Source organism: Nyctibius grandis, chromosome 4 (genome assembly GCF_013368605.1).
Source record: "Nyctibius grandis isolate bNycGra1 chromosome 4, bNycGra1.pri, whole genome shotgun sequence".
Lineage (NCBI taxonomy): Eukaryota > Metazoa > Chordata > Aves > Nyctibiiformes > Nyctibiidae > Nyctibius > Nyctibius grandis.
Genome location: NC_090661.1, coordinates 74,003,046 through 74,025,079, shown reverse-complemented (window position 1 = coordinate 74,025,079; position 22,034 = coordinate 74,003,046). Strand labels below are relative to the sequence as shown.

The window sequence follows — 22,034 nt, the reverse complement described above, 5'->3', positions numbered from 1 at the left end:
CGTCATGGAAAAATAGAGATTTGTTAAAGTTGAAACTATGGGAAAATAATTGTGAATTCTGCATTTTCTGATGTGAAGAAAAAAAATTGTTTTGAATGTAGTTGGCGTATCTAGTTTCACTAATATTTACAGGAGTATATTTATTTACTCTTCAGTTTGGAAATTTAGATGCTCCTTTTTCCTTAGGAGACCACACAAAATAAAAAACCATGTTTCTAAATGTTAACATTCGCATTCTGAAGGTGTGTTGTGTCTCCTCAGCCCCGGAGTGACCCTGTGGTCCTCCATGCTGCTGTGTCATGCATCTCCCTTCCACCCTGCCTACTGAGCAGTTATCTCACCCATGGCAGCAGTGTTTGATGCCACACAATTTACTTCTCCCCACCATGCACTACACAGTCCTTGTCAGTCCATGATCTGTTTTTATTCTATGCACAGCCTGAGGCTGAGGCTTGCACATATGCAAGAGTAGCCTGTGGTAGGACCAGTAGGACTGTGGAAAAGCTAGATGTGGAAAGTAAAGCATGAACAGTACTGGTGGTTTGCTGTATGATGGAAATTGCTGTAATTCGTAGATATATAGATGGTGCTGAGGCGAAACAGATCAGATTTTGAGTGACCGATGTTGAAGACCCATATTTCTGTAGAGATTAAACGAAAACTTGTGTGGTTATTTTGGGCATAATTGGCTACCCATAGTAGAGAGTTCTGAAAGCTACTTGGTGTCACACGTTACTTGGGAGCTTACCAACAAGTGGATCCACCCTTAATGACATGATCCATCCATTGCTGTTACTTCAAAATCAGACACTGTTGTTCCTGTAGGTGTGAATTCTGTGGGAAAGGGCATAAGCATCAAACTGCAAACTAAACATGAAATAGACCCTGGGCCCTAGGGATGCACCAAAGCTGAGGAAGGCACACTCTTCACCTCGATGAAAAGAAAACAATAAAATGAATGTTGAAATGTTACTATTTGGGCCTTTGAAAAAGATTTTTCATTGCATGTGTGTAAATGAAATAATGGGGTACTAAAAAAACCCTAATTAGTAAGTAGGTTTGACTAGTGATTAGTATGCTTATACCATTAAAGGTTGTTGCATAAAACAGAAAACGGTCTAATTTAACACTTCAGGAACTAAGCAGGCGATGGCTGGAGCTTAAGCAATTAATAATTAAGAAGCAGGAGACAGAAGATACTACCTCAGACGAAAACATGCTGTGTGATGTAGAAGTGGCTGCTGAAGTGCACACACAGTGAAGATGAGGCTTGGGTACTTTGTTCCTGGGCAGCATTTTGTCAAAACACCGCTGCGTTGCAGATTTAAGACTCCAGTGGAATACAGATTAATAGAAAAGGATTACTCTTGAAACTGTACTCCTTACTCAGTTTTTGAAACCTAGGAGGTTTTTGACTTCTTAAGGAGTTTTGCTGCCAAAAGCACTTTTTAATTTCTATGATTAGACAACAACTTAGATGGAATGCGTACCTTGTTTTGTGGTTTTTTTTCCCTGATCCTGTCCATTACACAGGGAATGAAAAGGGCTGTTAAGTGGTTCCTTGCTAAAATCCAGGCACGCAGTTTCTATTTTAAAACTCAAGTGTATGCTACGATACTGCTGACTTTGCTCTAGCTATACATAGATCCTTGCCCTCAGTCCAAGCCATTTTTAACTCCACTGTTCTGTTTAAAAGAGAACTGAATTGGAGAAGAAACATGCTTCTAATTCAGTCTTTTTTTTAACCTCAATGGAGATGAAAATTGAAGTTGCTCTTGGGGGAAGAGCAGTAGATGGTCCAGAACTGCTTAGTATCAGAGTCATAATTCATGCTGCTCACATCTTATCATAGAAGTACAAATTGTACTGTTCTTGAAATTTCAATGCTTCTTTTTCCCCATTTAGAACAGGGATTTGATCTCTTCATTTTGGAAGAAGAACTTGGTGTCTTCGTTGACTTCAGAGTGCAAAATCTTCAAGCAAAACCTGACTTCTCTAAGGACTATGAGGTAAATGTTAGCTTGATAGCAATAATTAAAAGCAGAGGTTTTACTTCTGCTAAGTCACTTCTTTTCTTATCCCATATGTTTCTAGGTGATAAAATAGTTTGTTACTAATTTTTCATATGTACTTACAAGTACAGGAAGGCTTGTAAGCAGGCTGCGTTTGAGAAATTCAGTTGCAGCTGAACCAGGTTCCTAATGATTATATTTGTTATGATCATGGGCCCATCCCAGTCACTTTGAACTTTAGATTGACCCTTCCCAGTGGCAGATCCTCAGTAGCCTGGTGAATTCAATAGGAGCTTCTCTTCTAGCGAAAATTATGAAAGTAAAAAACGGAGGAGGTCATCCTCTTGTGGATTCATGTGTGCTTCTGATTGTTCATCATTGCTTCCTGGCTATACTTCCTTGCCTTCACAGCTTGTTATCCACTAACAGCCAACTGAGCAGTCCCTGTACAAGTCTACTTCTGCTTCAGAAAAAAATATGTCAGATTCACTGTGATCTCAACAAGGCCAACAGCTGATTTCATCAACTCTGCCCATCATACCTAAGATGCTGGAGCTGCACTCTTCTCCCTGTTTTTGCCTGACATAATTACGCTGTCAAAATGTTGTTGTGTAAACCAAGCTGCAGTGTGTTCGCAACATTAGTGCTAACGTGGCTGGTCTAACACTTTTAATTACAATTTCCATGTTGGAAATCTTTAAGCTGAAGAGAATTAGTACGGTAAGCAGAGTTGCTCCTGACGTAGGAGCTAAAGGCCATGGCTTCACCTTCCACCCAGCTCCAGAGCTGTCTCAGAGGCTTTCTCCATGGTAGGAGAGCATATGAGAGCCTTGTTAGGATAGTGGCTGTCAGCCTGGTTGGATGTGTATGTGGCTAGGAGGAGTGTGGTGGTGGTAGAGACAGTGGTTGGCAGAAGAACTGACACTATGTGGACCCCTGTGATAGAGGCAGTACAGTTTCTTAGCTGCTTTCTTACCCAGCTACAAAGATCCCCTAGAAAATTAAAAAGGCCTCTAGAGCAGATTATATTAATGAATGTGTTTTGAGATCTGTGCTTCAGCACTTCCTGAAAATTTGATCCAGTACAGTATATGAGGCAAATACTTCATCAGGCTTATAGCGGTCATCAAAGGGATTCCTTGGGAGTGGTAGGGAAGGGAAGAGGTAAATACTTGCCCAGACAGGCTTCACAATTTCTTTTGTGACATGTAGTGCACAGCAGAAAGAGAAACCAGACGTTTTTCTGTGATAACCATAGATTTTGAAATGAGAAACAGCAGGCAGGAAAATTCAGCCAATAAAAGACAGGAATATCTAGACACTGTAGGAAGCTTTTAAGCCTTTCAGTGCTATGTCTTCATAACTGAAGTGTTACCATGCATAGGGGTTGTTTAGGAGAGATGTCACTCAAAGAATTTTTCACTTTGATGATCTGGACTGATGTTCTGCAACAGAGAATGCCAGAGTAGGGAGCATTGACTTTGATTCCTTCCTGCTTAGCTCAAAAATCTGCAAAATTTTTATGATGTTAGTTGACTCTAAAAATTGTGAGCATCTTTTAGTATCAGGGTCCATAGCAGACCTGTTTCTCCTTTCCTAAACCCCTTTAAATTTGCAGTGCATAATTTTTCTAAATCCTTGGTCTAATCTTTATCAAAACTTAGTTGGGGAACATTAGTGATTTTTACTTACTTTGGTAAATGACCATCAACTGCACCTCCGAATGCAGTTATTCTGTTGAAAACAAATGCCTCAGTCCTTCCGCCCTGCCCCCCCAACCCAAAAAGGTAATGTTCAGCTTTTGTGATTAAAATAAATGACGATGTCCTTCTACAGAGCAAAGTTTCTGAGAGCTATCTGCAAACACACATTTCCTTTGGCATAAACACAGTGTGGCCTACAGTTCACAGAGCAGTGACAGCCGCCTGCACATGTGTCCTGGCGGGTTGGACAGTGCCTCGCTAGTTCGCTTTGCTTCTCACCTGCCCCTTACACGCCTACTCCTGGGGAAGGCAGGCAGATATTCCCTGATGAGATCTACTGGAACAAGAATGGAGATGGTGCAGATGTACTTTTGTGTGTCTCTCCCTCTCCTACCTTTCACTTCTTGTCTCTGAATTGCTAGCTCTAGAGCATAAAAACAAGTGATTGTTTTCATAGGTAAAACAAGATACAGAAATGATGCTAAATGAACAGGCTCATTGTAACCTGTTTGTTTGGAGCAGACATTGCAAGACTAATTGGCAAAGAAGCGTGAAACAGAACTGGCTGGCAGGGAGCCCTGTAATACCCTGCACCATGGCCCTTTCTGCCTGGCTTGGAAGAAAACATTGTAACTCACATCCACAGCCTTGAAATTAATCCCATTAGACACTCTTCTGAAAAAAAAAAAAGAGGCATACAGCTTTCCACTTTGATTAATCCAGTGTGAATCTGTTATAAAGACACCTCCTCCCATTGTGCCTCACATTTCCACGTGCTCTTGAATAGAAATGAGCTCAAGACTGCTGGGAGCGTCAACTGTTTGAGAAATCTAGGAAGACAGGAAAAGGCCGTGACATCTTGGTCTGCTTTGCTTGTTCAGTTAACAGACCATCCAAGGAATGGAAAGGTTATGAGAGATCAAAAAGGAGCTGTCCTTGTCCTCTGTGTTCCCTGGTGGGTTTCAGGTTTTCACAAGAACAAACCATTTGCTCCTGGGGTGAGGGAAAAAGACCCTTCTCCATAACTGAAACACCTCAGGTACTGTTTGTCCGAGCCTGTCATCCTCTTCCTCAGACCCTTCCTGAAGCAGGTGGATCTTCATGGGGATTTCTTCTCAGGTACAGATGTGTTATTACCATCCTTCAGGATGGACATCAGTCTTGCAGTGATTTACGTTTCTTCTCTGCATTAAAACAGAAAAGCAAGGGGTGAAGTGAAAAACTTTGGTGCCACTAAATGGACTGGGAAGGGGTGGAGCTTTTCTTAGTGAACTTCCTGGTGTTAATGGTTTTACCTTGAGGAAATGATGTGTGTGCTATTACACGGTCTGTCTGCTCGATTCTTCTCTAATACCATATGAACCCATTAATCACATTGAGCTGAGTTATCTCAAAGACAGAACTTCTGTAAATGCCATGGAGGCTGGTGGCTGAATAAAGGGGAGAAATACCCCAATGGGTTCTCCCATGGAGGCAATACTGACAGATTTCGGGTTGTCTGTGTTCTCTTTGGCATCAGCCAACTGTGCAGGCAGCACAGGCTTGGTCCTGCACTGGCTGTCCCTTCCTGTGGAGTTATCACAAAAAAAAGACAGAGCTGCTGCTGCTACTGCTAAGAATGAGGATAGTGGTGGTGGCCCCAAGCCCATGGGAAACAACACGTTGTTGATTCCACTATTCTTGTTGTTTCTAAGGGGGCAATAACATATTTTGAGCTACTTGATTTGAGAGCTCAAAGTACCTTTAAATCAGCCGTGCTAACAACTTGTATGTTTTCACTGGCTAACTCTCCAACACTCGGAGCCTTTGGAAGTTTTAGTTTGTTTTTTCCCCAATTAATTTGTTTTGTCTGTTGTGCATGGCTGTTGTATAAATAAGTCTTTAGTGTTTTCAATGACAAATAAAATACGAGAATAACATGAGTGAAACAAGCGCCTTTGAAATACACTCCTAAGTTAGAGAAACCCCTGCAACAGGAGAAATACTAAAGAGCAAAAGGAAAATAATCAGATTAGGAGGGGAAATGTTGCCTCGGTGTTACTGCACTGAATATTAGTAGTGAGACTTGCAGAACCCATGTGTCATTGAAAAATAGCATTTTTTTAAAGGCAGAATTGTAGCAAACTCATAGACAAACTCCACATTTGCAACAAAGTGAGAAGAAATTATTTCAGGTGGAGGAAAAGGATCACAGACCCTGCTATAGCTGGGGGATTTTCTGGCTGCAGAAAAATGGAGATTCTTTTACTTTATGCATTCAGCAAAAGTGATAAGAAGTGGGTGCATCTGCTGGATTTCAGTCCATCCTCATTAGCTCTGCTTCCATTACAGTCCCAGAAATGTAGAGCTTGGGAGGAGGCAGTGTTTGTGTTTCCTATTGCCTTCTACACGGTCTCAGAAGTAAAACACCAGCTTAAAAATACGGAAATATGTTGTATTAAACATTAAGTAACAGCAATTTGCACACTACAAGGAAGTAAGTAAGCTGAAAAGATGTTAATAAGCATTACTTACCTCTGAACAATACACTGCTGCCTTTCTATGGCTGAGCTGCAAAACTGCATGTGTAAGTAACTTCCTGATTAAAACTGCTTTTAAATAACCACAAAAGAAGTTATCCTTGCTACTTTCTGTTATCACTGAACGTGTTGCAAACCCAGTGACACTGTGTTTTGTGGGGCTGGAACAGGCTCAGATTGCTAACATTCCCCTCTCTCCCCTGCCCTGAAAACAGAGTTCTTGTTTTCGTAACATTGCCATTTGAATCTACACAATTTTGGGGAAATCAGCATATTCCTATCTGTCAAACAGTGCTTTTTAGTGTGAATTTAACTCCACTTCTGAAGAGCCAATAACATTTGAATGCATTCCGATTTCCATTGTAATTCGTGCTTAAAAGTTTAGTCAGGCTGGAAATCTGCAGAATAGCTTGGGTTACATGAAAAGAACCATCACAGCGCTGAACAGGAGTCCCTTAAAATCAGTGGGAGAATTTTTCTACTCACTTCCATAGATCTTGAGTCTGACCATTATTTGCTCTCTCTTTGGACGAAAGGTTTCAGGCAACCTGCACGTTCACACTTGTGTAATGTTCAATATGTCTCTGCTGGGCAGTTATAAAGATGAGGCATGACTCAACTTTCCTCAGCATTCTTATAGACTGGATCTTTTTCCCAATATAGGTAGGGCTGGTATTGTTTGGTATTACTTACACCATTTTCTGTTACAAGAGTACTTGTTTAGTGGTTTATAGCTCAAATAAAACATTTGGTCTGAAATTTTTCATACTGGTGGTATCTTTTTCCAGGAATAAAAACATATAGAGAATTTTTTTTTTTTTAGTAGTAATCTCTTATTTTGGAACAGAGACTTATTATTCAGTAGGAATGATGCTTCATATCAAGGAAAACTTTTACTCTGTACCCAACTTTGAATGAATTTCAAATTATCAAAACAGTGGAGTTTATACGTGTTTCAGCAAACACTGGCTAGAGCTTAAGAGTTAAAATTTCTACCCACATCAAGACATAGTTTGTAAAGTAGCTAGTGAGCAATAAACTCACACCCCCATCATTTTGTACTAATGTCCTGTGTAATCAAGCCCTGAAACTGCTGTAAATCGTGTTGCTTATGAAAAGAGAGGTCAGAAAATAAAAGTATATTAGAAAAATAAACAAATGGGAAGCTCTAAGTGGTATGATGAAATGTGATATGACTGTTGACACAGGACATTTTATTGCTAGATATTACTATAACATCAGAAGACGGTTGAAAATCAACACTGAAATCAGATCTGATTCTTACCTATATGTTCTTTTATGTTTTTGGACTTGGATAATATCTGGCCATTTTCAAAATGAAAATTGGTCGGTTGGTGGTTTTCTTAAGGCAGAGTTTTCCTTTCTCACATAGATGAGTAATTAAATTTGTATGTGCTTGTTTTTAAAATCTCCTTGAGCAACTTTGTAATACTTTTTGTGTTTTGACAACAGCTACTCTTGGCATACTGGCAAAAAGGAATAGTACCCATCAAAATAACTGCATCTATCATGTTGCGTAATTAAGAGAATAGGCCGATAAAATGCATCAGTCTTATACCAGACAGTTATGTAGATAAATTGCTGTTGACCTTCTATCACTTTCAGTGATCCATCCTTCTTTTAGGAAAATGGGTATGTGCAATTTCTCTTTCAAGAAAGATTTATTGTCACGTAGACGAGGGGCAGGGAAAATGTGAACTAGTCTGTTGCTATTTTTCCCTGGCCAGTTTCAATCCTTAGGCCACTCTATATTGGCTTCATTATACCTGTTACTGCCAGATATTCATCACAGGATGTATTTTTCCATTGCAGTCTTCCTGAAACTGTGATAATGAGTTTATTTTACTACCTTAATGTCTTCAAAACACACAAGTTAGAACTTGCGAGTACGTAATTCAGGATGGTTTCAGAAGAGCAATTAAATTTGCAATTGTATTTTGGAAGACAGGATCATTGTGTATCTTTTTCTTGTATTGTGATAAGTAAATCTGTGACACAAATCTTCATTTCTATGTCATTGGAGATATCACTGAAATCAAAGTAGTCTGGAATGCTGAAGTTCAAACCTTAGGTGTCAGCCATGATGTCAGGCTCCTAGCATTACTTTGAGTATGCTGTGATAAATTACCCTGTAGGTTGAATTCCTGAATTTACCCCAATTTTGTCTTTTTTTTTTTTTTTTTTTTTTTTACTTTTAATGGTAGAACTGTCTATAGCTGCTAAACCATTATTTCTATGGAATAAATGACTCCACAAGTTCTGTTACATTTTGTTCCTTTTGTTGACACACTAGTTACTGAAGCTAGCATATAGTGAGAGCCATGCTCAGCTCCTGCCCTCATCTATAATCAGGAAGATAATAAGGTACCTTTAAACGCTTTTCTTTCTTTACCCCTCTTACAAGAGGAAAGTGGATCAATAGAAAATTCTATAGCAAGCTGAGCTGGTTTTGCAATCATAATGGCTACCAGTTGAATCAGGTAAAATTAATTCCCTCCAATTGCTTATCTATTGTGGTTATTTTTAAGAATTTTGCTTCACAAAATGTCTCTTCACATGAATGCATTTTAAAGGAAGCATCACAAAGCATTTTGTAGCATAAAATGGGTTTCTTTGGAGGGTGGGTGACAGCTGAATGCCATAATGAAACATTCAATAATTGCACGCAACTGGGGAAACCCTGGTGGTCCCACCGGGATCAATAACAGGCAGCTGCAGGGGATGTTTCTTCAAGCCCGAGTTTGCAGCTCAGGGCCTGAGTACAAATCCATAGCCACGTTCAGGTTCAAATAAAGGGATTGGGGACACAGGAGGGACACGCAGGGCCCTCTGGCAGCAGAGGAGAGGAGCCAGCCGGACGCTGGGATGTCTCAGCTCAGCGCTGCCAGCTTTGCTGGAGCTGGTTTGCCAAAGCAGGCGCATAAAGCAGCTTGGGGCTGCTCGGGAGGATGCGCGGCTCCCTCTGAGGAGGGACCCGAGCGAGATGGGGTGTGCGCGGAGGGTCGGGAGGTGGTGGGGCTCGAGGGAAGGAGACACACGAGACAAAAAACACGTCGAAAACTCCTCAGCAGCCAAACTCACTAGCCCAGACATGCTGCAAAGCACCTCTCAGTGGGTACTGTGGCTGGAAAAGAGCCGGGGAGCACAAACGCATTTCTCCTCCTTCCCCTGGGCGGAAAGGTCCCACTCCACAGCAGGGTGCTGAACCCCACGTGGAGGAGGACACTCAGAGGAGGTTTTTGGACATCCATCCTTTATATATTGTTACCACAGTGCTGGTAATTCTTCCCCGGTTCAGATGGGTAACCCAATGGAATTATATTGTACATGTTCCTGGATTATTTTAAAAACAAAACAGCCATTTTAATCGTTTGTATTCCAAGAAAGGTCTGAAGAAAACCTGAGATTTAAAGATGTATCTTAGCTTCTCTTTCCATGCTTTCTGAACCTGTACAATGTGATTGCTTCACAAATTTATCTCAAATGCAAGGGGTTTAATTTATTTTTAAATGAAGGGCAAGATTTCTAATAGATAAGGATGTAAGAGAAAAAACAGTTAAAAAGATGAGAAATCAGGCTAAACCTGTCATTTTCTGTGCATAGACTGGTGAAAGGGAATGTTTGGACTTACTTTTTGCCTTCTGCACAAACATCGCCCTTGTAGCTGTTGTGGTAGATAACCAGATGATGGTTAGTTTTGTTGGAAGCAAGTCCAGTAAAAATTATACTAAGAGCATATAGGTCCCCAGGGTATTATTTTTTGCATGGGGTGTGATGTGGCAGGATAGGAGATTAAAAAACTGATTATCGTGACAGATAACTATTAGCAAAGTTTGAGGGATGTTTTGTGCTTTTCCCTCTTCCTCACTGGTGCTTGAATTATTTCTGCCATCTTTTGCTAGTAAGAGGGATTATTTTTTCTAGTGCTCTGATGCATTCATAATTCTTTAGAGCATTTAATAGAAAAATAAATAAGCACACACCCCAATTAAATTGAATTACCCCCCCAGCAGTCCCTGAATCCTAAATATCTACAGAGCCAGTTGAAGAAATACTGCAAAATAGAAGAGAGGTTCTTCCACCCTTCCAGTCAATAAGCTAGTGGAAGATATATCATATGGAACAGCCCACTCATTTTAACAAAAATAAAATATATTTTATAAATCAAAAATATCATATTTTTTACCTCCAGAATAAATAAAATCAATAGAATTGATTCCAAGATCAGCAAATCTAGCAGTGTACTGCATGGGGAGCTCTGACACTGCGTAGCCCTCCCATACTGAAGAATAAAAGATGGTGACACAGATGGCACAGGGTTACCTTGGTACCTTCCCAGGCATTTACTGCTGCGAAAGCTGTCCACCCCCTCTTTTGAATTTTAAGACAGGATATCTGGCTGTAAAACATGAAATAAAATAGGGCAACTGCTGTCAGAGCCCAGTAATAATGGGACAAAAGGAATTTTTTGAGAAAAAATGATGAAAGGAGAAGTGGAATGTGCTTTTAACTCTTGAAATGGGGAAATTGTAACAAGGCAGTGAAGTTCTTTAAGGCAAGTTGCAGTTACATCAGCCTGGAACTGGGATGTTCTGAGGCCTGGAGTTTGTAGAAGATCTGTAGCAATTGCAGGCAACAAGAAAAATGGAGGGGAAAAAAGCAGAAATGTAAATGCATCACATCACCTCTCTGAGGGAGAAAGCTGAGAAAAGATTAATGTTTTGAGTGAGAAGAGACAGACTAGGACCGGGGAAGGATCTTTCAGTCTCTTTAGCTCAAAGGGCTAATTTCAGTCTGAGTGAATGAGGGACCAGAGGGAGGGCATGATGTTCTGGTTTGAGAGATTGGTTATGAACTTTTAGAAAGCGAAGAGACAACAGGAGCAGTAATAGTCAGTTGGGAAAAGATAGCTTCCGATTTGAAGTCTATGAGCTTCCCTTGTGATTGGGAGAAACGATATAGTAGTTTCTGTGCTAACTCAGAAGAGACAGAATCTGTAGTTTGGGAAAAATCAAAACTGGTCAGTGATTAAAGCCACAGCATTGAGCCGCTTGACTGTCACAGAAGTACCTCTGTATGTGCTCCACAATTTTTATTCTGTCTGAATTTTCACTATGCAAGAAAAAAGTTTCTTTAGGACCTGCAGAAGTATGAGTCTGTAAAGTCTCACTTTCCTACATGGAGACTCTTATCAAGAGCAAGGACACCAAGGGAAATGACTGATTTTGACGTTACTGGGGACAGATATGTTTGAGGAGCAAAATTCTGCATGTGCATGTGGCTGCCTAACTCCACTGTAGTACAAATTTAAAATACAGCTTTTCACTGAGGAGATGGACAACTTTGAATTTGTGAGAGGGAAATGCTTAAAAATGTGTTCTGGACAATTAATTTGGTGGCACTGTATCTTGAAATGAGCTGTTTATCCATGTGATAGAGACAGCAGAAGCATTAGCAGTACAAACTACCGTTACATTACTATGGAAAGTGAGAACCTCTCTGGAGACATGAGAGCAGTGAGTTTTCAGTTCACACTGCCATTGGCAGCTTGTCTGAGACTGCCAGAAAGCTGCTAACTATTGTCAGCTTTTAGTCCTAAGAGGCTCTTCAGATCAGGCACCCTACAACCAACATTAGGGGACTGCTTTATTTTCACAGTAGTAGTTCTCAATATATTTTCATTCATGCAGAGGGGATAAAACTCCATTAGTTATGCCAAGAAAAAAAGGTGCAAGGAGTTAGTTATCTAAAATTCAAAGGGAAGATTATCTGAATTACTGTCTGATAATGGAGGCACACAGAATTAAAGACAAAGGTAAATGCCTGTGTATGCCAGACCTTTTACTTTCTAATCCTGCCCAATTGCTGCAGTCGGGATCATAGAGATTATTTTTGTGAGCTATTGCTTAGCAAAAGCAAAACAGATCGGCCATAGTTTGTGGAATTAGATCAGCCCTGTCCTGAGGCATCAAGCACAAAATGCAAAGCTGCTGGCAAAAATTGAGAGAAATATAACCAGCTTGTCCTCCTTAAATCTAAGTGAGGAAAGTGCATCTGGTGTAGCCATAAAATAAGAAGTGACTTGTTTTAAAAGGGAAAAAAGCATCAATTTGTCACTCTGGAGCTATGTTTTTTGCAGTGCAGAATTGCTGTAGGGATCACAGCAGTCAGAGATAGAGAAAGGCTATTAATTGAGTCCATTCCCCTGCACTCATGGGCATAATCCCCTGATGCAAATACATAGTTTATTAAGGTTGCGGTGTACTTGCTATGGGAATCAGACCTCTTAATAACATCATCCCTGGAGCTCTGAAGGAATAATGCGTCTTCTCTTTAGAAGCGTGCTGTGGATGGTTGTGCACCAATGCTATACACTCGTAAAAGGAGTAGACCGTGCAAGGGAACCCAGAGTGGTAAGAAAGGCCATTTGAAAGAAACCATGAATGTTCAGGTTATCTGCAGGCATTAAGTGCTTTTCAGATAGGCCAGTATTTAATGAGGAAACTGAGACATGTTAGTTTGAGACATGCTTAAATTCTCCTAGCAGATCTTGAATTTCAGATCCCATCCTAGCACACTTCAACCTAGAGGGGAAAGCTGTGTGAATGCCACAGAAAGTCTGAAGGACAAGTGTGAGAAGATAAAAAATTCTGGTGCTATCAGAATCTCCATCAAATAGCTAAATAAATGACCAAAAGAATAGTTCTGGCAGCTCAGACTGAATTCAGGGAGGTGACTTACAGAGCCGGGTAGCTTTATTGTATTTATTATGGAACATAATTCAGTAAAGACTTTTGCCGAATTCTCTGTCCTCCTCTCCTCTCTGTGGGATGTGGCTTTTGGTCTACAGCTTAGCTTCTAACAGCAGCTGGAAACACAGCCATGTCGTACAGGTGTCTGTGGTTGTATGTGGCCCAGAACTTCCTTCCTCCTCCCCCTCCTCCAAGCTTGTGCAGCTGCTGTGTCTGCCTTATCTATACTAGTAGACACAATGGTAGGAGCACTAGGATACATAAAGTTTAAAATTTTGTATATTGCAGTACACGTTGAAGGCCTAAGGTCCAAAACGTGGAGACAGCACAACTGCATAAATATCCCACTTGCATCACGAGAGTAAGCTTGTGATACATGCCTCGTTTTTAACTGAGCTGATGTTTTTTATCACAAGAGATTCAGTTCATCACAATAAAATATTAATTCATCCTTCACTTGCCTGCCAGATTCTCAGGGCCGCCTCACTTTTTTTCTACTGTAGGAGATGATGCCTTTGCAAAGGCACACGAAATGCAGCTGAGAATAGTATTTTTGTTTACTACCTGGTCCTTTATAAGCTCAATGTAGCATAGGAAAATACAGAAGAGAAGACCCAAAACTGGGACTGTTGGTTTTCCTGGGATTTTGGTTGAGGTTTCTGCAAGTTGTAACTCGCTCTAGATTTCAGTTTGACTTGCTGACAGGATCCATAATCCAGGGAAGAAAGCCCTAACCCTCAGAAAACAGCTTCTGGTGAGGATGTTAAGTTGGTCATTCAAAAATCAAGACACTTAATTGCTAATGATTTTTAAAAATATCAGTCTAGTTTAAAGCCTACTTGCTAATTGGTCACCCATGCACACACACAGAGTGCTAGAAATTTTGGATCTGAAATAATATCACTTTAAAGCTTTGATGTTCACCTTTTAGGAAGTTAGTTACAGTAATTTTTCCCCTTCCTAAAATAAATGTGAAAGGAAATATCAAATTAATCATAGATACAAAGGCTGCCTGTACCGAGGTATCTCACTAAGCTTCCTTTTTCCAAGCTCTGTTTCTTTCAGAATTTTAATCTCCGTAGTATTTTTTTTTTTATGTTGGAGTGGGTGTAGTATTTTGCAACAATGAAATGCTTTGCTGGGTCGTTTATCATCCTTTGCCTTGAGAAAAGTCTATACAATTATCTTTGTGCTTGTGTTACACTAAAGTTTTATAAACCAGGTGTCTGCAGGCTTCTGGAACTTGTGCAGTGGAAGATGCACATTAGATAAAAATGTGTCATTGCTTCTGAAAGCCCATTCTTAGAGGTTACATGGTTACACCCCCTTACACAAAGTAAACTGTTTATTTTTTCATTGTGTTCTCTGGCTTATAGCACCACCTACAAGTTAGTTTCAAATTGCAGATGCAGACTGGTGATCTTTTTGTGTTTGTGTACCCTCTTCCATGATGTAGCTGCAATTGCCCACTCTTCCGCAGCCTCGTGAGAGCATCAATGACTTCAGCCATAGCAATTTGCTGCTGTTAAGGATACTGTGGTTCAGTGATTTTGTCTGTGTCTCGGGAACCACTGAACTTCATTCAATTCTGAAGGTCAATACAAGTCCCTGAATCCCATTTATTCCTCAGCTCTGGATTTTAATTAATGAGGGAGGAGGAAGAGCCATGGAAGGGCGTCTTTGTTGGCACTAAGCATGGTTCATATGCCAAAACTTGGTAAACTAGTGTAAAAGGCAGTGATGGAAGATCATGTCCAAAGACAGTCACTACAGGCAACCAAAAGCAACCTTATTGTTCCTTCATGAGGTGGAGCTTCATGCTAAACCACTGAGTTTTTTTACTTCCACCTCAAACTCCTGTCAATTTAACAAGTTTGATTACTTAGGTTTTTTGAGAGTGAAATTAGTTGCAGTCTGACAGAGGGATAACTGAGCTGCATGCCCCAAATATCAGTAAATTATTGCAATGGCTGTAATGGCTTGGGTGGAGTTTTTTCTTCCCTGTCTTTCTCAGAGCACAATATTCCTCATGTGCTTTCATGGCACTGTGTGCAGTTCAGGGAATGTTTATCTGTAGCCCTGCTGTCAGTTAATGCCTCTCCCCAGTGCAGCTGACAAACTTTTACTCTGGTGGAAGTTGCGATGATACCCTTTATTCTTTCTTTCTATTAAAAAAGGATGTTATTTGTACTCACAAAAATAAAAGGCACTTAGCAATACAGATGCACTCTACAGCTATCGTCGGAACAGCTCACACACTGCTATTGCAGCTGCTGTAACAATAGAAAGTGAAGCCTGGGTTCATACAGGTTCTTCTTGCTGTTGTTAAGCAAAAGAGGGAGGACATTATCCTGTTCTATTTGAGGAAAATATTGTTTAAATTGAAAAACTTTCAGTATGCCCCTTAGTTAAACTTATATTTACTAATTTATGCAATCTGAGCATTAATTATGGCTTGTTTGATGTGTGTTCATCTAAAACTTCTTCCACAGTATCTGTAATGCAATTCCGTTCCAATTCTCACTTGTTTGATTTGGGTGACAAGGCTATGAGACAAAGACAATACCTAGTGTGAATATTCCCAGAAAAGAATAGGCAAAACAAGAAATAATAATAAAAAAGTATTCCTAGCAGAAAAAGCACATAATCTTCTAATGTAAAAGGAACCATTCATTCCCCAAGTGTACTACTGTTTGCAGTGGGTAGCTTATCAAAAGGATATTTCTGCCTGGAGTAGTCCTACTTCATCACAGAGACATGAACTTCCTGACAGAGCTACTGACTCCTGCTGGTAAACTTTGAAAAGTATATTGTTGAGCTGCAATTCTGCAGACACTTTTGTTTTCTTTCTGTCTCTTACTTCATTTTTTTATCGCCAAATACTTCTACGTGAGGATGGGATTCAGTATTTGAGAATTCATAGGCTCCTGCTGCTTCTTCCCTTAGTGACATTATAATTAACTTGTGACATCAGAGATGGCTGTTGCAGAGGTGGTTATGTCATAAGAATGTGGTTTCAGGAGGGGAGAATAAGCAGTAGGAGCAGAAGAAATGTCAAATAATTATACAGGTTTCATATTAGCTACCATAGTAATACAACCAAAACCCACACCTCCTAGTCTCAGCAAAGAGGCAAAATTGTTTCTAAACTGAGAATAGCTCAAAAGTTTCACATACCACGTCAGGTGCTCTTTTGGATTCTGTTAATTTGACAACCAGATTACCAACTGGTAGACAAAAAAAGATTGTCTTTAGTAGTGTGTATTGCAGATTTTACTGAGCTTTTTATTGTATGTTACATGTAAGAGAGAGGTATGTTTTTGCAACATAGTAACAGATGACAACTCTAGTCCAATAATTTTAACAAAATCTGTTACCTGGGTACAGTGCTTTAGATCTAGTCTGTGGGAACAGCTGTAATAATTACTTAATTCTTTATTTTAGCAGGATATGTTGGCGTCATGCAGAAAATAGGGAAGGCCAAATGACAGCAGAATACCGGATGTGGAAGCTTTAATTACAAGGAAATCAAACGAGGGCTTTAATTTGGGAGTTTAAGATCCTGGCAAAGCTTTCTGCAGAGCCTCTGCTGAGTCAGTCACGTCAGAAGGAAGTCTTGTGCTGTCCTTGCACACATGACAGTTTGCTTGACAAGAACATGTTTTTCTGCCAAGACACCTTCCTTTCCTCCCCTCCTCCTTATTCATTTCAAGAAGAGCAATGGAAGTAGTACTCTGAGGCCTCATTTAGCCCAGCATCTTCACTGTCCAATTAGCAAATATCCTGCATCACTGATTTTAAGAATTGATATGATCGTAGTCCTCGAACTAGTTACAACATATCAACTCTATCTTGAACAGTATTAATTTCCAGTTAGCAGGGAATAATATATGGAAATGCTAACAAGAAAGATTTGCTTGCACTTTTCTCCAACTACTCTTTAAATGCGGACTCAGTGTTGCAGGTTTTGTCCCACCTGATCTCATCTCATTGCTGATATTGATCTCCTCTTATTGCTTAAACTGATTTACTGCTTGTGCATCTTGCATTAATCTGGGACATTGTGTTCCCAGCAGAGTTCTTGAGTTGGTTCCTTAGCCTGAGTTTGGGTACATAGACCTGATCATAGCAGCTGGGAGCCTTCGTTTACAGGTTAAGGAAGTCCAATTAACCTGGATCGTAACTCGGCCAGCAAGCACCTCTGTCCCCTTGAGGGACTGATGTACTCTGCTCCATGTCTCAGTTTTCCCTCTGTAAAAAAAGGGTAGAATAAATCCACCTGTAAGGTGAGGAGTGCAAAGGTAATAAATACTTCAGGAACAGCATCCACTGAAGCCTGCTTCCTTCCTTTCCTTCATTCTCTGGGAAGAGTTAATCTTGCAGGGAAGGTGGACTTCTGAATCTTTTCAGTCACTGACCTCATGTCTGTTTCACTCCACTGGCCCTTATGCTGCTTCCTATGAATCTTCTGATAAATCCATCCTTCCAATTGGCTTTTCATGTACTCTTCTAGAGACACTATATGTACCAATTACAAATACCCTCTCCTAATATTTCCTTTTTTTAGTCTTAACCTAGCAAAGGCTTAGCCCTTTGGGAACTCAGAGCAATATCCAACTTTACCACCTGATACAGTGGTCAGGATCAGACCATTGATCCTGATTTCACAGTCCCCCTAAGTACATTATGAGGACATTTACCCCTTTTTTTTTATGCAGCAGCGGGTAACTCTAGTGTTACAGAATACTATGTTCACATGCTATCAATTTAGTGATCCCAGCTGCAGTACAAAGTCTTCAGGTTAATTGCTTTTATTCCTACCATTTCATGTCTTTGGATATTATCATTAAACATGGGATGGTCTTCCCTATTTAACTGTAGTAATAATAATCTCATAAGCTTCTTGCAGTTAAGATAAGAGTTATTATCCTGCTAGAACAGATAAAATGTCTTTGGTATTGGGGGCAAGAAAAGTTGTACCGTAACTTTATTTTATTCCTTAATAACTAGAAGGTGAAGTAGGATGATCTCAGACGGGCTGAGCCCTCTCAAGCTTATTGGACTACTGCATTGGAAACGGAGAAATTATTTTATTTTTGTTTACTCTTGCTCTCCAATTTAATCCAATCATTTGAAAAACTAGGGAGTTTTTTTTTTAAGTATTTGATATCTTCATATTTCAGGAAATAGTTCCTACTGTATATTTCTGGGTTATGCAAGTCATCTGTAAAAAGTGTGAATAAATTATCCATTTGAGAATCATCCTCCTGTATGTATTTGTGCCTTTTCCTTCCCTGGAGTTATGGGATTTTTCATTTATTTGTGTTACCTTTTTTCTCTGTACCTGTAGTTGCTATAATTTCTCAACACTGCTTCATAGTCACGCCTTTGTCTATCTGAGTGCATCGCCCTTCTGATGGTGAGATCACCCACTAAGCTGACTCCATCCAAAAAAACCAAATAAGGCGCAGATAAAAATTCCTTGTTTCAAGTACACTTAAACAAAAAACCTTGAACAAACACATCTTTAGAGAGCCCATGAAAAGTCTTGGACTGCTTGCTTTCCTGCAGAGAGCAATGTGGCTTGAAAATAATATATATTTCACTATTTCTACTCTGCAGCCCATGTGTGGGATGCAGGCAAAATCTGAGAATCCCTGAGGATGTTCATAGCTCTCTGTGCACACAAAATCTGCAATCAAATTGGCTATCATCAGGACATCAGATTCTCTTCTGTGGTCACAGCTAACTCAAACGGACAGTAAATGCTGGCTTTGCAGCTGACTTCTCAATCACAAAAATACTATTGTCCTTGCGTCTAACTGTTCTCACATAAGGCAGGCTCCCTCCTCCCAGAACTCAATTTCACTGCCACTGAACCAATGATAAAACCTGAGCACTGACAGCACAAACAATTGGTATTCTTAAAGGTAAACATGCAGCCTTATCACAAGCTGCTGCTGCAGATTGTGATAGGGAGATGAGTGCTGGGTAGTGACAATTCGAGATGAGAGATTGCAACAAAGGGGGAAAGAAAAGTCTCTGTACTGATAATGAAACTATTTAATAGTTCTGACTCATACATGACTTTGAGCAAGTTAACTCCCAATCAAATGTCACAATTAAATACATTTTCAAACTACTCAAACAGCATAAGAACTAACAATATTTTTCATTTGCACCTTATATTAGCTTGGATATTTTTACCTAATGGATATAAATGCTGTGAATTTGATAAGAATGGAATAGGCAAGAATTCTAAATGATACTGTTTGAAGGGGTTGTGTTGAACTCTTCCAGCTCTTTCTTTTGCTTAACAGGTCACAGGTGCTAAAACTTGAGTATCTGAGTGCGAGTTACCTTGCTTTCTAATGAGGTTGGCCTCTCCTTTGCTCCTTGATTTTTGTTCATAGTTTCTCCAACCCTAGATAATATATAATACTGATGATCAGATCTGAAGCATACTGGCAGTGCTAGCTATGATATTAGGCCTTTTTTCTGTTTACCAATATACCGTGTTTGAGCCTGTACAGGCACTTGTGTTTGTGCTCTCCATAGAGCTAATTATCTCAAGTGCAAATTCACCCATGTGCAATTCTCTTTCTAGTTTCACATTTAGCCAATAGGATTCCTCATCTCCCTCCACCACAAAATCTGTGCTCAGCTGCTGCTTAATCCTGTTCCTGCTTATGTTTCAGAGCCATTGGAAGCTCTGAGCTGTGCCACACATGAATTGCATTAGAATTTAAAACTGGAGATTCTCTATTTCTCTTGCCTGGGCAGCTGATCTGGTAGGCATGCCCGAACTTTGCTGGGGCCTTCCCTTCTAGCCAATTCATTTAAGGTGTTCAAATCTGTGGTATGAGTCAAAGAAAACATGAGGAGCAGGGACATTCTCTTGTTTCTGCAGGTAAGTGGTATTTTAGCCATTTGGGATGGGGATGACAGAATCATTCCCACTCTCTGGCCTACTGAATTTTTGATTACTTCTATGGGGTGGACTAGCTTCTATGTAAGAAATTGAGAGCACATGTCAGCCCATGGCAAAGTGGAGTTTTAGGATACAGGAGGTCTGGGCTCAACATAAGCAAAGGAAACATTTTAATTCAGGTTCTGGTACTGAATGGAGGTGAGGCATCTAATTTCTTTTCAACATTCCCTAGAGGTCAACACTGTAAGACCTCCACAAAGTCTTTTTGTACCCTCCTCCTGTGCAGTCACTGTAGAGTCACTTGGGAACTTGTGAATTCCAGTCAATCCAAGGTTATCTAAAAGTTAATTATTGTGTTTTGTTGAATCTATGCTTAGTCTTTAACTTATGAGGGAGAAGAAAAAAAGAGAAGCGTAGGTGTGAAGGCAAACCGACACAAAGTAGTAAACAACCCTTCCCTAGTACATTGGGAGTTCATAATCTAACTAACTGGCAAGGTCCCCTCAGATTCTTACTGGTACAGAATTAAATATTCTGCCCGGTGACAGGGAAAGGAGATCACAGCTGTCTTCTAATAGGGTTGCTGCTCCCTATGGGACCTGCAGTGGGTAACTCCATCAAAGAAGGTAATTCAGACTTGTACTATGTCTTCTAGATTTTACGTTATGAAGCTCTTTATCACAAAGACCATTTATTTCCTGGCCAAGTAAGGGTCAGGTGGATAAATGATTGGACATATGCTGCATATCCAGAGCTTAAAAATATCTCTGCGAAATTTGAAAAAGGCAGAGATACTCCTCATGAGGGAAGGGAGAGAGAGTGCTAATTGCATTTACATTCATCACTTCAGGAGCATGAGTTGTTGATAAGATTTTGATAGCTAAGATAACAAGCTGCATCCCCATGTAGCATCCCATTTCTACTTGTTGCCTTGCTTCCTAAAACATTTGTACAGCGCATCGGTGAAGCAGGGTTCCTTTCTTGAGCTGCTGTTTGTTTGCATGAAAAAGCTAAGGGCAACTATAGCATTAAAGCTGTTTCCTCCACTTCAATAAAATATCAAGTTTCTATCAAGGGTAGTAGCATCATTAGCACATGCTGTATCCTAGACTTGCTTTGCCATTGCTTGGGATGTCTGATGCCAGGATGTGCTCTATGTGGGATCCCTTAGAGCAGAGTTGACATATTTGAGCCTCTCATGAGATATACCCAGAGGCTTCAGTCTTCCTTTGAAACATCTCAATATTGTCTTTGCTGTGAGTGGCTCCTGCTGCTGTTGATTAGTGTGGGTTAAACCTTATTGTTTGCCAAGTAGAGACAGCTGTGTGAAGAAGTCTTGCTGCAGGAATTACTAGGTAATGCACTTTTGTTTTATTGTTGCTGTTTGAGGGGAAGGGGACATCTGACCTCTTCCCCTAAGAAAAGAAATCGCATGATAAACTTGAAATTATGGAGGATTATTTAGTGTTCACCTTTAACCTGTGCTAACCTCTGGTATAGGGGGGCCCTGGTTCTTTGCGGAATGTTTTACCTTATAAAGTCCAGCATTGACCAAACATTCAAGTGGGTGTCAGTTACAATCTTTTGTTAATCATACTGAATCTGGGAGGATGGGACAGTTGGGATGGCTGTCCAGGGCTAAAAATCCAAAGGAGAATTTTTTAAACTGTTCTGGGAAAATCTGCAACAGTTCCTCACCTTGGAATGGGACCCAGTACATGTGGGAACTCTGTGCTGCTTTAGGTAAATTCTTAAAAGGCTTGTTTACATGGATAAAGATATTTTTTAGGCAATAGCTGGCCAACTCATAATCTGGAATATTGAGGCATCCATTTTCTCTCTCATTCTGTTTTTTATGTCTCAGATATTAAAAAAGCACTATGTTATACCAATGCGAAACGAGCTTTTCACTGCATGGATTACAAGGTGCTAAAGAGTGAATGCATTGTCTGATTCTGCCCTTTTGAATGTTCTTTATGGTAGTCTTCAGGTTCATCATTATGTTATATTAAATAAGTTTTTTGTTTGTTTGTTTAAAGTAATTATGCTTTCATGTACAGAGTGTGGCAGCAGAACAGACAATGGAAAAGAATAGC

General features: G+C 40.1%; 1 protein-coding gene across 4 annotated transcripts in view; it reads left to right on the top strand.

Annotated features, from left to right (window-relative positions):
- Positions 1-22,034, top strand: part of GRID1 (glutamate ionotropic receptor delta type subunit 1) — a 609,362-nt gene that overhangs the window by 1,073 nt on the left and 586,255 nt on the right. For 2 of the 4 annotated variants that reach the window (XM_068398113.1, XM_068398110.1), the window contains exon 1: positions 20,493-20,564. In XM_068398113.1, the coding sequence (XP_068254214.1) occupies positions 20,531-20,564 (34 nt within the window). In that variant the 5' untranslated portion in view covers positions 20,493-20,530. Of the gene's footprint in view, positions 1-1,693; positions 2,010-20,492; positions 20,565-22,034 lie in introns of those variants that run through there. The other 2 variants (XM_068398112.1, XM_068398111.1) reach the window with 2 other exon arrangements.